Source organism: Ovis aries, chromosome 2 (genome assembly GCF_016772045.2).
Source record: "Ovis aries strain OAR_USU_Benz2616 breed Rambouillet chromosome 2, ARS-UI_Ramb_v3.0, whole genome shotgun sequence".
Lineage (NCBI taxonomy): Eukaryota > Metazoa > Chordata > Mammalia > Artiodactyla > Bovidae > Ovis > Ovis aries.
The window spans coordinates 144,977,610-144,993,082 of record NC_056055.1 but is presented as its reverse complement, the minus strand read 5'-3'; the positions used below and the strand labels follow the sequence as shown (position 1 = coordinate 144,993,082).

The following is a 15,473-nucleotide window of genomic DNA, read 5'->3' as shown; positions in this document are numbered from 1 at the left end:
GAGACCTGGGTTCAATCCTTGGGTCGGGAAAATCCTCTGGAGGAAAGCATGGCTACCCACTTCAATATGCTTGCCTGAAGAACCCCATGAACAGAGGAGCCTGGCAGGCTACAGTCCACAGGATCACAAAAAGTCAGACATGACTGAAGTGACTTAGCATGCATGCATGCACACTATAATAACATATACCCCGTACTCTGAGAGACTCATCTTAAAAACCCAACTCATATTTACACATTTTTTTTTCTAAATGCGTAGATTTTAAGCACACAATAAACTGGAAGTGTAACAATCCACCATGTTCCTATCACTTATAATTCCATTAAATGAGAATAATGATTAAAATCAGAAATATGTCCACTAATTTCATGATCAAAATTTCCTATGTGCATAATGAAAGAAAAAGATATATACTGCTAAAATCCCACAGGTCTACGAACCTAGGATATTAGTTTTTTGTAAATAGAATCTGTTAATAAAATTAGAAATATGTTTTAATGTTTTAAAATTTGATGAAGAGGAAAAAGATGACTGACAATGATTAGAATAAATATGCCAAATATAGTTTGTTTAATTGGTTTTAACTATTTATCTTCAATAATCCATCTACTCATTCTTTCCTTAAAAGAATCCAAAAACAATAAAACCACCGTATTTTATTTGGAGAGGAAAAAAAATTACTAGAGCAAATAAATAAATGAGACTGTTCAGATTATGGTAACTATGACCAAGGAAATATACTAGGAGATGTGATAGAATGGGGAAAGAAAGTGTGGAGGGATACTTTAGGTTGACTTGTCCAAAACGGCCTCCCTGATGAGATTATCTTACACTAGGATCTAAAGAGGAGTCAGCTTTGTAAATAACCAGGACAAAAAGGTTCCAGATGGAGAAAACAGCCAAGCCCAAGACTCTGAGGTAGGAAAAAAAAGCCTGCCAAGTTCACATTCAGGCAGGACTGTGCCTCTCCAGTGGTTAGAACATGAAGAGTAGAATGCAGGTGAGGTTCAAGACGTGGACAGAAAGCAAACTGCTTGGGAACCTGTAGGCCAAGGCAGAATTTTAAATTTTCTCGTAAGCTATCATAAAGTTTTCAACCAGAGAGTAACATAATGTGATCTACATTTTTAAAAGTTCATTTCTACCAAGTCTATGGAAAATGGACCACAATAGGCTAAAGCAGAGGCAAAAGGAGGCCATTTAAAATGTTCCTAGATGTCAGAAGACAGAGGCTCAAGTTGGGATGGTAGCAGCAGAGATGGAGAGAAGGTTATGGATTCAAGTTTATTGGGATGGAAGATGTAGCAGTACTTGAAAGAAGGTCAGAAACAGGACTCCTTGGTTTTTGACTTGAGTGATCAAACAAATGACTTGAGCAAGTGGAGTTTAGAAAAGGACATAGAGGTTATAAGCCCCTCAAACCCTTTAAGCCAAGCATAACCAAGTGCATACTGAACCTAGGCCAGTCTCCACTGTTCATATCTAATCTTATAGCCTTATTTCTAAGTTTAAATACAATTTCACCACACAAACTGACCCCTTCCAGATATGCTACCTTTCTGACTTTCTCTTATTTGGATCTAGACACACTGATGCACAATGTCAAGTTTAAAAGCCCCTTCTTGTCCCCATTATCTCTGTAAAGTTGGCTCCTGTGCACCTTGCCCCATGGCACCCAAATGTTTTCTTTGTCAAAGGAGGTGTGGTAACCATGTGAGAAGATCTAAGACTGAAAGTGAAATGCTTGGGCCAATGGGATCAAAAAAGCCTCCTAAGACACCTGTCTACTATGCAATCATTAGTATTAATATTCCAAGAGCCATTAGAATCACCTGCTCTAGCAACAGATAAAAACTGTAGCACTCAGGGGCCCCGAAAGTGGGCAATAGGCTAATATCACATCACTCAGCAGCAGGACCCTATTAAAAACTAGGTTTGTGGATTCCCAGTCCAGTATCTTTCAATTATATCATATGGCCCTACATCTTTCTATGGAAATGATATTAAAAGCTGGTGCAGAGGATGGTGTAAATCTACCATTTGGAGGTGCGACTGTGGATTAAAAAACTTTAACTGGCTCCCCTAATAACCTAATAATCATATCTAGCATTATATGTGCTCAGTCTAATCCAACTCTTTGCATCCCCATGGACTATATGTAGCCTGTCAGTCACCTCTGTCCATGGAATTTTCCAGGCAAGAATACTGGAGCAGGTTGCCGTTTCCTCCTCCAGAGGATCTTCCCAACACAGACTGAAAAAGTCTCCTGAGTCTCCTTCACTGGCAGACGGATTCTTTACCACTGCACCACCTGGGAAACCCCATCTTACAGCTATGGAAAACATACAAGTGAATAAATAGCCAACTTATAAACGATCTTTCAGAATAGATGGAAACATCTGTAAAATACCAATAGTTAAAAATGGTAATCCTGCTATTTGTGTTTATTCTCTCTGTGGCTTTGAAAACTACTCAAAAAGAGGAACCAAAGGGAAGGACAAGAAGTAAAAGATACTTTTCCTATGTCAGCTCTCCCGTTAGACTTCTAAACTGATTCTGAAAGTTTCCCTTCTGCTCCCTTTCTTTGGCAAAGGGCTTGTGGCCATTTCCTAAGTTCTGCATTAAGCTGGCCCTTACCGAGAGTGCCGAAAGGACAGTTCCCAAGTCTGATTATCCTTGTTCAGATACTTATACAATTGAGTTTATTACTATTCCATATCAGCTGACATGTTTCAAAGTAACTCCATAAGACTGCAGAAAGCTTTTCTATATTAATTAAGATCCACATTTATATTGAACCATGAATGACTCCAATTTTCCTTCTCTTGAAAGAACTTAAAATATGCCCTAGGGAAAAACAAACTAGAAGCTGAGCTTTCAAAGAAGTAAAAAATACAAGTCATGTTGCAGATAAAGGTTGGACTGCAAATGTATCCTGCAAATTAACTGAAAATTAGAAGCAAACTTCAAACTGGACATAAAACCTTGACAAGCAGATCTGCTAGGGGATTTAAGTTTTAAAATAGGAAGAGACAGCTGTTTTCTGTTACAGTCGAAGGTATCTAACATGAAGTAGGGAGGATCCTGGGTTGATAGTTCCTGTCCTCAGAAGCCAAGGGACCTCAGTAAGATGCAGGCTTAGAACAAAGAACAAGGAACAAGGAAGGTGACCATCACTGAAGGGTGTCATCAACTGAAACCACTGTCAAGTAAACTCCCTTCAAGTGAATTAGTGATTTGAGGTAAAGGAGGTGGATCCTGTGAATTGTGCACAGTATGTCAGACAAATTAATCAGTGGGTTACCGTATATCATTCATATAAGAATTTGTGTGTCCACTGCTTTTTGTTTGAGCTTTTTTCCCGAGGGCACTAGTTATTCATTATTTCCTCCCCACCTCCATACATACACCCACTGAACTTGCACTTCCTACTTACAGAATTTGTTCCGTAACCTGTGCTGAGTGAGCAGCGGTCCAGGTCCCTCGTGTCACCTTGGCCACAGCTGACTGAATAAGAGCTGGACATACCGGGCCAACAGCTCTCTCCAAATATGGACTCCAGTCAGTCACCACATGCTAAACCAGCAACAGGAAGCAATAGCTATTCCAGTAAGGGTGGCCACTCGGGGCCACACGCGGGGACGTGCCATCAAGACGAGCAAGGCCATGGAGAAATATCAGAGGATGATACGGACTTAGAAAAAGAAGCAGAGACTATGTGCTATGTTTATGGGAAAATCAAGAGGGAGAATGGAGAAAGTGGCTGCCTTGATTTTTGCTGGCTTTCTGATCCCCAATTCCAGTCTCTCATGAGATCAATGAACTTTTGGCCTTCGGGCACTATAATATAACCTTTCAAACTAGTTCACATGAGGCTCTGTTCACCCCAAACAATCAATACCTGGATAAAATACCAACTAAAGTCCTTTTGTAATATTTCTACCTTTTCTCAACTAAATAAAATTGTCTGCAATCTTGAAAGGTCAAATTGCTCCAGAGCCTAAAAGCAGCAGAGAATAAGAGTACCCCTAATTTTGTATATATGTTAAAGAAAACAAGAAGTCAAAGCCCATGCCCTTCACCAGGATATTATTATTCAGTGGATTTTATAAGAAGCCCCAGTATCTATATTTTTAATAAGCATCCCTGCTGATTCTGAGGAAGGTGGTCCAGTGAGAAGTACTGTTCTAAAGCCTGCTTCAATACTGCTACAAAGATCTAGGCACTTTTGAATTTCTCCCAAGGAAAATCATTTTCATCAAGTGTCAACATTCAAAAGTAGCACTCTGCTGCTGGAAACACATATTTGTTTGAAACCCCAATAAGGAGCAAGTATTGTTTCTGTATATTTTCTGCAAATAGACAAAATTTGCATTTCATTTTACATAATATAGGATTTTGTAAAACAGCCTGGCGGCCTAAACACAATGTATAATGCTGTTTCCATGAATTCAAACAGCCAAAGACCTATTTAAAGATTCTGAAGTTTAAAGATTACCAGTTTGTAATTTGAGGATTTCATGTATCATTCCAACTTAGAAAATTTGATTATGAAGGATATTAAGTGATACCAAGAAATTTTTCACATGCAGCTCAGGCGGTGAAGAATCCACCTACAATGCAAGAGACCCTGGTTCGATTCCTGGGTCAGGAAGATCCCCTGGTGAAGGGATAGGCTACCCACTCCAGTATTCTTGGACTTCCCTAGTGCTTCAACTGGTAAAGAATCTTCCTGCAGTGTGGGAGACCTGGGTTCGATCCCTGGGTTGGGAAGACCCCCTGGAGAAGGGAACAGCTACCCACTCTAGTATTCTGGCCTGGAGAATTTCATGGACTGTATAGTCCATGGGGTCGCAAAGAGTCGGACACGACTGAACGACTCACTTTTCAAGGAATTTTTATTTTTGTTAGGGAATAATGACCTGTTGGTTAAATAAGAAAATGTAGTTTTCAGCAGTGCATACAAAACTAGGTAGGAATGCAATGACAGGATGTCCAGAATTTACTTTTTTTAAAAAGTAATTTTTTGTGCTTTAACAAACACAATAAAAATTTCAAAAAGGAATAGATGAAATAAATGAGACAAAATCTTGATAACTGCTAAATCTGGAAAATGAGAATGGGGAGTAGAGTTCTTTGCTTTCTTCTTCTATGTATATTGGAGAAATGAGTATGTAAATTTGGATGATGCAGGAGCCACATAAGAACCACACATACAGGTTTAGCACTGCATAAATTAAAATCACTACTGACATCATGAAGGAATGATATCAGAGACCCTTTCATTAGGGTCAGAGATGAACTTATTGTTTGATAGTCCTGGACATATAAGAAGAAAACAAAAACCAAAGGCAGAGCATATGGAAAACAATTTCTTTAATTATTTGGAAGATAGTTTTTATTTTACTGAGATATACAAAAAGGTTTAATTCAATATAAATGGACCAGAAATAGTGTGGTGAGGGACAAACACATACAGAAAAGACACTTTTCGATTTCCCTTTATCTAAACTGTGGCAGCATGGACAAATCACTTCTGAGATTTGTACTTAAAAAAAAAAATCTTACGATGTGGATGACACACACACTTCCTGGCCTCAGTGTGTGCCTATGGACTGTAAACTACACACGAAATCCATTTATTAACAACACTGATTAAACTTACTTGATGTAGGCCAATGATTTGATAGATTTTTCATATCAGTTTTAGGGAGAAGACAGAGAAGAAAGCTAGAGGGGGGAGAAAACACAAAAAGACTGCTATAGTCGAGGAAGGAAAAAGAAAAAGGAATCCAGATCCTTAGGTGGAGATCATCAAACAGCATTTGCTGCCTCACCTTTTATATTATGGGGAGAGTTATAACTAACAACAACTGATACAGGTTTATTACTTTGCTATTCTTACAGTTCTCAGTTTCTGCGGATATTGTACCTTCCTTAAAAGGGGGCTGTCTACGCTTCAAGAAATCCAATTTTCAGGTTCTAGCTGTGATAACACCAGCCACATAACATTTATTTGCCTCAACTTATTCATCTGTAGAAGACTGTTTCACCAGCTTATCTCAAAGATCTCTTCCAGCTTTAAACTTCCTTGACACAGTTTCTCACAAGTGATTTTTTATCTTTAAAATCTTCAGTGGCTTTATTTTGAACTAGTTATCCTACACAGCCCTGGAAAGCAATGAGCCAGAGCAACTACATAAACTGAGTCCAAGTACAAAAATAACCTGGGGGGAGGCAAACTCGAGAAAAGAACTGATTCTTTTGCAAAGGCTAAAGATATTCTTTCCCTTTCTTCAAATAATAAGTGCTCAGGTATGATTTCCTGGTAAATTTTAATCAGAAATAGAAAAAAGATACCTAAATTCATAAGTTACTTTTCACATAAAATTTAAATTGCAAGTAACTTTTCTGGATCATGTATATGGAGGGCACACTTTAAATCTGCATTACTGGCAAACACAAAGAAATATGCTGAAGAAATATACCCAGCTAGTATTATTTTTTAAAAGGTGAGGGGAGAATAAAGAATCCAGATTCTATCCCAATCTAGTTCATATTTTAAAATAAAAAATATTGAAAGCATATAGTAATGTATACTATATGCTTTAAGACATTTTATTTGCACAAAGAGATAAAGCATATTCTATTTGTGGCATCAATTCATTTTACCACTCATGTATTATGTAGACACTGCAAATTGTGAAAAACAAAAAAAGTATCTATGGCCTGTAAAATGGTTTTCGGCTGTGGTTTTGAAAGGCCACATGAGATTTAACATTGCCAGTCTGGATTCTTTCAAACTTTCTGGTCATTTATTTCTAAGTAACAAGTGTAATTCTTCACTTTTTCTATGGGGGGAAAAGAATTGCTAAAATGACTGGAATGGTTAAACAAAACAAATCAAAGAGAGACTATAAAGAAATGAGACATCGTTTCCTATAGTGTTTCAGCCATAAATAATAGTCAATAGAAACCCAGTACATCATCTCAACCAAAGGTCAGAGATAATTGGGCCTGAAATATCATCTTGTAAAGGGTTAATCTGTGTCACAAAGACACTGAGCTTGGGGGAGTTACTGACATAGAGTCCACCTGTCCCCAACACCTCCCTCATTCCAAAAAACTAAGCATATAGAAAGGAATAAAAACAAAGGTTCAGTTCTAAAAGCAAAGTCTAGGTGCAGAAAAGAGAACAAAAAGAATGCAAGAGATTTCCCTGGCAGTCCGTGTGTTAAGTCACTTCAGTCGTGTCCAACTCTTTGCGACTCAGTGGACAGTAGCCCACCAGGCTCCTCTGTCCATGGGGTTCTCCAGGCAAGAACATTGGAGTGAGCTGCCATGCCTTCCTCCAGGGGATCTTCCCGACCCAGGGACCGAACCCGCATCTCTTACGGCTCCTGCATTGGCAGGCAGGTTCTTTACCACTAGTGCCACCTGGAAGCCCTGCCCTCGTGGTCCAGTAGTTAAGATCCACTTTGCAATGCAGGTGATGTACGTTTGATCCCTGGTCAGGGAACTAAGATCCCACAACGAGAGAGCCCGCAAGCCACAACTTCTGGGCCTGAGCACTCTAAAGCCCATGCCCCACAACAAGAGAGGCCCCCACACCTCAAGGAGAAGTCCCTCTGCTGCAACAAGAGAAGCCCCTGTGTGCTGCAACTAGAGAAAACCCGTGCTCCTCAACAAAGATCCCACAGGCTGCAACGAAGACCCGGCACAGCCAAAACAAATTAATGCACAAAGGAGCCTTCTTGCCCAGCTCTAGGACACCCTTCTCTTCACAGAAGTCCCAACCCTTGCACGAAGGAAGAGCTGAGCAGGGAGGGTGCCTCTCTGATGGAAGTACCCTTGGGACTGGACCCTAGGATTCAGGCCAGAACTCTGCTCGGGCCAGAGCACAGCTGTCTGTGTGGGTGCAGGGCTCTCGCTGAAGGTCACTGTGGGACAGGACATAAAGGCCCAAGTAGGGAACTGGTCGGAGTAAAGCGCAGCATAGCACCCTTCTTCCACTTCGCCAATCTGCTGAACCAGATCTGAAGAAACATTGTCACTCAGAATCAGATGTCCTGCTCTAGAGGGTCACTACCCACACTTGGGCCACACTCTGACTTGACCCTGACACATACACCCACTCTCTTTCTCTTTTTTCTTCCTCTATTAACCTAATCAGTTCAGTTCAGTTCAGTCACTCAGTCGTGTCCAACTCTTTGCGACCCCATGAATCACAGCACGCCAGGCCTCCCTGTCCATCACCAACTCCCAGAGTTCACTCAGACTCAGGTCCATCAAGTCAGTAATGCCATCCAGCCATCTCATCCTCTGTCGTCCCCTTCTCCTCCTGCCCTTAATCCCTCCCAGCATCAGAGTCTTTTCCAATGAGTCAACTCTTTGCATGAGGTGGCCAAAGTACTGGAGTTTCAGCTTTAGCATCATTCCTTCCAAAGAAATCCCAGGGCTGATCTCCTTCAGAATGGATTGGTTGGATCTCCTTGCAGCCCAAGGGACTCTCAAGAGTCTTCTCCAACACCACACTTCAAAGGCATCAATTTTTTGGCACTCAGCCTTCTTCACAGTCCAACTCTCACATCCATAAAGGACCACAGGAAAAACCATAGCCTTGACTAGACGGACCTTAGTCGGCAAAGTAATGTCTCTGCTTTTTAATATGCTATCTAGGTTGGTCATAAGTTTTCTTCCAAGGAGTAAGTGTCTTTTAATTTCATGGCTGCAGTCACCATCTGCAGTGATTTTGGAGCCCCAAAAAATAAAGTCTGACAGTGTTTCCACTGTTTCCCCATCTATTTCCCATGAAGTGATGGGACCAGATGCCATGATCTTCGTTTTCTGAATGTTGAGCTTTAAGCCAACTTTTTCACTTTCATCAAGAGGCTTTTGAGTTCCTCTTCACTTTCTGCCGTAAGGGTGGTGTCATCTGCATATCTGAGGTTATTTATATTTCTCCTGGCAATCTTGATTCCAGCTTGTGTTTCTTCCAGCTCAGTGTTTCTCGTGATATAATCATAAGATGTTTATTCTCTCTTTATTCAAAAGAAACCCTGCCCCTTCAGCTCATCTGGTAGACACAGGCTTTCTCCCAGTGCTCATTCACAAATTTAAAGCCGGAGTAAACCCAGGCCTTTCTCTGTCTTCTTCCCTTCCTCTGTTCAGCTCCTAATGCTTAACCTAGCCCTACCTTTTGATAAAAATACCCTTTTTAATTTAATTATTTTTTTCTTTTACTTTGTGGCTGTACTACACAGTATGTGGGATCTTAGTTCCCCAGTCAGAGAGAACTCATGTCCCCTGCATTGGAAAAATGGAGTTTTAACCACTGGACCACCAGGAAAGTCCCGATAAACACCCTTTGGAGGCATTTTTGCTTAACTCTGTGCCTCAGAGCCTAGTATGATGCAAGAAACATAGCAGGCCATTCATAAATAGGGAAATGATGTATTAAATTCCCCAAAGGACCATTATGCCATCATCAGACATTTCCTTTCCCCATCCTGGATCACAGGGATAGCTCAAAATCAATTTTTCCATCACCATGATGCACAAACAAATCTATCATCCATATTCCCATCTTCCATCTTAACCCAAACACACATTATTGAACCCATCACAGATAGGAAAAGTGCAGAAAAAAGGAAAGAGAACAATAGCTGGGGGAAAATAATCAACCGTCTTCTCTCTTTTCATTAACCCTCCACTTATGGCAAGCATCTGACTGTTGAAATTTGTTGCTTCTACCCTTGGAAGAAAAGCTATGACAAACCTAGATAGCATATTAAAAAGCAGAGACATCACTTTGCTGACGCGGGTCTGTATAGTCAAAGCTATGGTTTTTCCAGTAATCATGTCAGGGTGTGAGAGTTGGACCATAAAGAAGGCTAGACGCCGAAGAATTGATATTTTCAAACTGTGGTGCTGGAGAAGACTCTTGAGAGTCCCTTGAATGGCAAGGAGATCAAACTAGTCGATCTTAAAGGAAATCAACCCTAAATATTCATTGGAAGGACTGATGCTGAAGCTGAAGCTCCAATACTTTGGCCATCTGATGCAAAGAACAGACTCACTGGAAAAGACTCTGATGCTGGGAAAGATTGAAGGCAAAAGTAGGGGGCAGCAGAGGATGAGATGGTTGGATGGCATCACCAGTTCAATGGACATGTATGCGTAAGTATGTGAAAGTCACTCAGTTGTGTCCGAGTTTTTGCGACCCCATGAACTATACAGTCTGTGGAATTCTCCAGGCCAGAATACTGGAGTGGCTGGCCGTTCCCTTCTCCAGGGGATCTTCCCAACCCAGGAACTGAACTGGGGTCTCTTGCATTGCAGGTGGATTCTTTACCAACTGAGCTACTAGGGAAGCCCCCAGTGGTCATGGGTTTGAGCAAATTCTGGGAAATAGTAAAAGACAGAGTAGCCTAGTGTGCTGTTTGTAGTACATGGGGTCACAGTTGGACACGACTTAGCGACTATGAACAACAACCCTTGCAAGAACAAGGTACATAGTGAAGCTTCTCTTTGTTTGCTGATTCAAGACTAGAATGAAGTATATTCAGAAGAGATGGGATTAACCTAGGAAACACTTTTTTTTTTTTATAATTGTGATGCATCTCCCCACAGCTGCTTGGTTCTTGAAGTTTAATTTGCTCAAGTCAGCTCCATACTAGAAACTTGAAAGAAAATCATAAAAATTAAGTCCATAAGCTAAACATCACTTACAAGTCATCTGTCTTCTGCAGTCAGAAACTTCCAAACTGAGGAATTCGCTGAAATGAAAGAAAACCTGTGGAGTCCAAAACTCCATTTACCTTTCACCACAGATTCACCATAATCAATTTCCTTTAGTAAATAAGTTTGGCTTGGGTTGAAAATATGAAAGATTAAAGAAGGTATTAAAAGAACCGGTCAATTCCCTTCTCCCTCTAAATCACTACCAGCTCTTCCAGTTTCTGAGTTAAAATTGATCAGTTGTTATCATATATAACTCTCCAGTTACAATGTGAATAATAATAGCTCCTAGGCTCTGTACTTCACATATATTCTTTCATTTAATCCATTCCAAAAGCCTGATGGGTATGTTTTAATGTACCCACTATACAGATGTGAAAAGTGAGACCCTAAAGGGAACTAATGGCAAAGAACTATGTCAGTTAATAGAGCTATTTAAAATAGGCCATGCTAACCTTTTGCTAATATTGTAAGTTACTATCTTAAAGATTATATGGATATAGAACTTCTAAGATTGTTTAATTAGAACATTTTAAAATGCATACCTGTTTTTTCCTTGAATTTGCTTTGGGAAACAGGCCTGCTGACAACACAGATGTAAATGGAGAGCAGCATAGCTCAGGAAAAGGATTTGGAATAGATGGCATTTCCAGAACATCAAGATCTTTCTTTTTTCTCCTACACGGAGAGAACATAGGATGTAATTTACATAAAACAGAATGTAAAATATAATTGCTGTCAGGATTAAAAAGTTAAGGCCAGAATGCCCCACTCTGTGACAATACTAATGTAAAGTATACAGGAAAAGTCTGTGGTGTACTTTCTGTGGGTCAGAATAAAACATGTCAATTGATATAAATCAATCTCCTTTTGCATTCCTTTCTTCCTTTCTTTTCTTTTGGCCTTTAAAAAGAAAATCACCAGGCCTGGAAGCCCCATTTCCAGCACTTCTGATAATTTTCCTGAAACTGACATACAGACTAGAGAATTATTGAAGTAAAAATCATCCTGAGGAGTTAGACATTGTTTTGCATCCACTAAATTGACAGTCTATAAACATTTAGTGAACTCATCCCTATTCTATTCTACTAATCACTTTTGAAAGTTATGGTTTATTAATTATAGCTGTGGTTCATCTCACTTCAAATTTCATTCACAATGTGGCCCACACACAGTCTGCTGATTTTTCAAGTGCTTATAGATACTAAACTGCAAGGCAGTGTTTTTGAGGAGGTAAATGAATAGAACTTGCTAGTATTAATGTACTTTGGTCCACTGCAGAGTAATTTTAACTTCAGTGAAGTTGAAGCACTTTGAAAATCTGAAGAAAAAAAAAAAAAAAGACATCATTTAAATGTATGAATATAAAGGACTATTGATTTTTGTATTGTTGCAGCCTTTTTCTTTCCTAAAGTATGTGTGAAATTGTGAATTCTACAGGCACTTAGGGCTGAATGCTATGGAGATTGGGAAACACTTTAAAGCCTCTATTCTTTCCTGCTGAACAGCTAGACTGCTCAAATGTCAATCCGTACTTTGCCTCTCCAGGGTCGCTCTAAGACTCCATGTGGGAGGCGAACTGATTTATTCTGATTTTTTTATAATATATAAAAGGGATTATTTTGTTTTTTAACGCAGTAAAGAAGGAAGGAGGGTGGTCAGCCTGGAGCCTGGCCTCCTAGTTCACATCGATGGTCAGAGGCGAGAGCGACCCGGAGCTCTCAATGAATCGGTGATGCTATTTATAAGGCGCTGGGAGATCGCAATGTCCTGCCCATCCGGTAGGTTCTGCCAGCTCAAAGGGAATTGTCTTCTGAGACTTTCTCAAACTTGGCCCAGATCTGGGCACATGGCTCACCCCCTAGGACCGCCTCCTCACCCCTCGCCGGCTGCCAACCCAGGACACTCCCCCGCGCCCTCCGAGGGCTGCCTACCTGTCTGCCGCACAGCCGCGGGTCGCGTCCGGAGGGGGCAGGAGTGCCCGCGCGTGCAGCCAGGGGCCCGGCGCCAGGTCGCGGGCGTCGCCCCTCCCCTGGGCAGCGCCGCACACCTGGGCGGCCAGCGGCGAGTCCCGGGCAGCCGCCCGACCCGCGGCGCTCTGCCCATCTTGCAGGGAAGTGGTCATTGTCGCCGGCCGGGGGACTCGGGCGTCATGGGAGACCCGGCGTGGGGGTAGAAGGAGATCCGGCGGCGGGAGGCGAGGTGCCGGTTCGGCAGCCCGAGCGCGCTGCAGGTGCGGTGGCCTCGCCGCCTGCGCTCTGGACCAGGGCGGCTCAGACGCTCGGCCGAGCGGTAGGCGAGGCGGCGGGGGAGGGGAGGGGGCGGAGGAGGAGGGTGGGGAGAGGGGAGGAGCGGCGGGTGGGTGGGGGCCGCGGGCGGCGGGGCGAGGCGCGGAGGGGGCGGGGAGGGCGCCGGGCGGGCCCCGCTCGCGGTCCGTGGCGCTGGGGGGCGCTGGCTGGGGGCCCGCGCCCCTGACTGCCGGCCCTCGAGGCTCGGGCCCCGGGCTCCCCAGGTGGGCGCCGGAGCGCGAGGCTGAGCCCGGGGTCGGGGCGGATCCGCGTCGCGGGAGGCGGGATCCATGTGATCGGGCGCTCCCTCGGGGCTAGCCTGGCAGAGCGCAGGCGGGGCAGGGGTCTGGGCAGCCCTGACCCCCTAGACCTTTCATTCTTCTTGCTCTGCTATTGGAGAGCTGTCGCTGGGCCGCCATGACAGGCCCACCGTGCCAGGAGAGCGGGGGACCAGGTTTGTCCCAGTCTTTCCCCCACGTGCCTCTTGCTTCCACTCTGCAGCTGAGGACACCGGCGAGGGAGAAGGGGTGGACGGGGAACAGGCAGTACAATCGGTGCCGAAAACTACGGAGATGTTTGAGAATTCTGAGTAAGGTATGAGTAAACCTGACCTCTTAGGAATTAGGAAAATTATTCATTTTCTTCTGATAAGAGCAGCTCCCATCGAATGAGCCCCTACTCTGCCTAGTCGCGTTCTACCTCACAACGGCCTCATAAATTAGACGTTTACCCCGTTTTACAGATAAGGGAATTGAGGCTCCAAGTCATGGAGTACCTGGTACAAGACAGGGCTAGTGAAGTAGTGCAGTGAAGCTTCCAACCCAAAAGATTCCATGCCCCAAATCCAGACTGCTTGAAGTGGTAATTACATTATGCTCACCTGAGATGCAGTCGCCCTACTCTGAATTCTGAGTGGTAAATCTGTTTCTGCTCTTCCAATAAGTGCCCCATCCCAGTGCACTGTTCCGGGTTTCCAAATGTTTTATACACTCTTTGTTCTTTGACCAAATTAGGTAACATCTGTCCCTGGCTTCTGTTAACCAGGTTTTCTTAACCTTCACAACCTCTGCCAGGGAAAGGCAAACACTGCCTTCTAAAGACACTGGCAACCCCCCTGCTCCATATCTGTGTGACCCCCAACACACACACACACACACACACACACACACACACACCCCGTGGCACCAACCACTGCCGACGCCCAGGGTTTGCTAATCCCCAGCCTGTGAGAAATCTGTAGTACTACATAGAGGCACAAAATTTTGAGTCAAAGAGCCTACAGAATCCACGTCAAAATTAAAACCCAATAAATAGCAGTATTGACCTGGGTTACACATCAAGAGTGGTCTCCAGGACACTTTATACAATGCAATGGCTAAGCCCAGACCAAATGGTAGTTCCCCTGAGGGATAAAATTAGTAATACTAATCATGATGATAGCTAACATGTTGGTGCTGTGTGCCAAGCAAAGCCCTCATTCACATCCTGTTCCCTGAAAGATGGTCTGGATTCTATGTGGATTTCAAGAGAATTCAATGTAAAACGTACAGATATGTTGAAGTCTTTCCGGCAAAATTAAAAAGCATGTATTTGCAGATAACTTGAGCTAAAAACATAAAGAAAGAAATATATTTTCTTCATCATCATCAATCATTCCTATTTTCATCCAAAAGTCCTGCAGGCAGTCATTGCTCCATTCTGAAAATGATATAGTTTGAACATTCTAACAGGAAAGTTAATCAATAGCTGAGGTTTGTCCCCTCCCTACTCAACAACTCTCTCTTTGTCTTTCTGTCTTATACAGAGAAAGAGAGCAGGCTGTCTTTTTTTTTTGCCAGAGAAAAGAGTAGGTGGAAACTATATCTTTGGAATCACTGGAAATACTATTTCCCAGTAGTGTATACTGCTCCACTTACCAGCATAAATTTTTTAACCTCAGGAAAGAATATTCATTGGTTGAATGAGATCTCAATTGTGTCTCCCCTCTCTGGGCATTTTCTCATTTAGTGGAAATCCAGGGAGTATCCATTTGCAGGCTTTATACTCCTCCTCTAACCCCCATGAGTAAAACTTATTATACCTGTAGTAATGGGGGGAGGGGGGCAAAAAGGAAAAGAACAAATCTCTGAGGAATGAGAACTTAAATAGTTTTGTCTTGTAGATTGATGTTAAATATTGAATTTACTCCCAGACACCTTGAGGATCTATATGAAGAATGATACAGTTCCCTCATTCACATTTTTGAAGCAAGCCAACAAAAGAATTAGCTTTTGTATCCAAGAGATTTAAAAAAAAAAAAGATTCTGAATAAAGAGCTATGCAATATAAAAGGTACAGAATGCTATGAGACCTAGTACAGCCTAAGAGAACACAGAGGCATTTTTCTGTGAAAAGGGAAGTTCAAAAGAGATTTTCCTTCCCATAACTAATAAAGATATCTGAAAC

At 42.4% G+C, this 15,473-nt stretch overlaps 1 protein-coding gene and 1 long non-coding RNA gene across 7 annotated transcripts in view; one reads left to right on the top strand and one right to left on the bottom strand.

Annotated features, from left to right (window-relative positions):
• GRB14 (growth factor receptor bound protein 14) overlaps window positions 1–13,005 on the bottom strand; it is a 125,338-nt gene extending 112,333 nt beyond the window's left edge. For all 4 annotated transcript variants that reach the window (XM_004004651.6, XM_042243799.2, XM_042243800.2 and 1 more), the window contains exons 1-2: window positions 12,675–13,005; window positions 11,286–11,418 (exon numbers count right to left, since the gene is read on the bottom strand). In XM_004004651.6, coding sequence (XP_004004700.2) covers window positions 11,286–11,418; window positions 12,675–12,865 — 324 coding nt within the window. In that variant the 5' untranslated portion in view covers window positions 12,866–13,005. The remainder of the gene's footprint in view (window positions 1–11,285; window positions 11,419–12,674) is intronic.
• The window catches only part of LOC121818711 (uncharacterized), a 95,050-nt gene continuing 92,369 nt past the window's right edge, over window positions 12,793–15,473 (top strand). The window contains exon 1 of one of the 3 annotated variants that reach the window (XR_009599603.1): window positions 12,793–12,973. This is a non-coding gene — a long non-coding RNA (uncharacterized LOC121818711). Of the gene's footprint in view, window positions 13,033–13,298; window positions 13,623–15,473 lie in introns of those variants that run through there. The other 2 variants (XR_006058770.2, XR_006058771.2) reach the window with 2 other exon arrangements.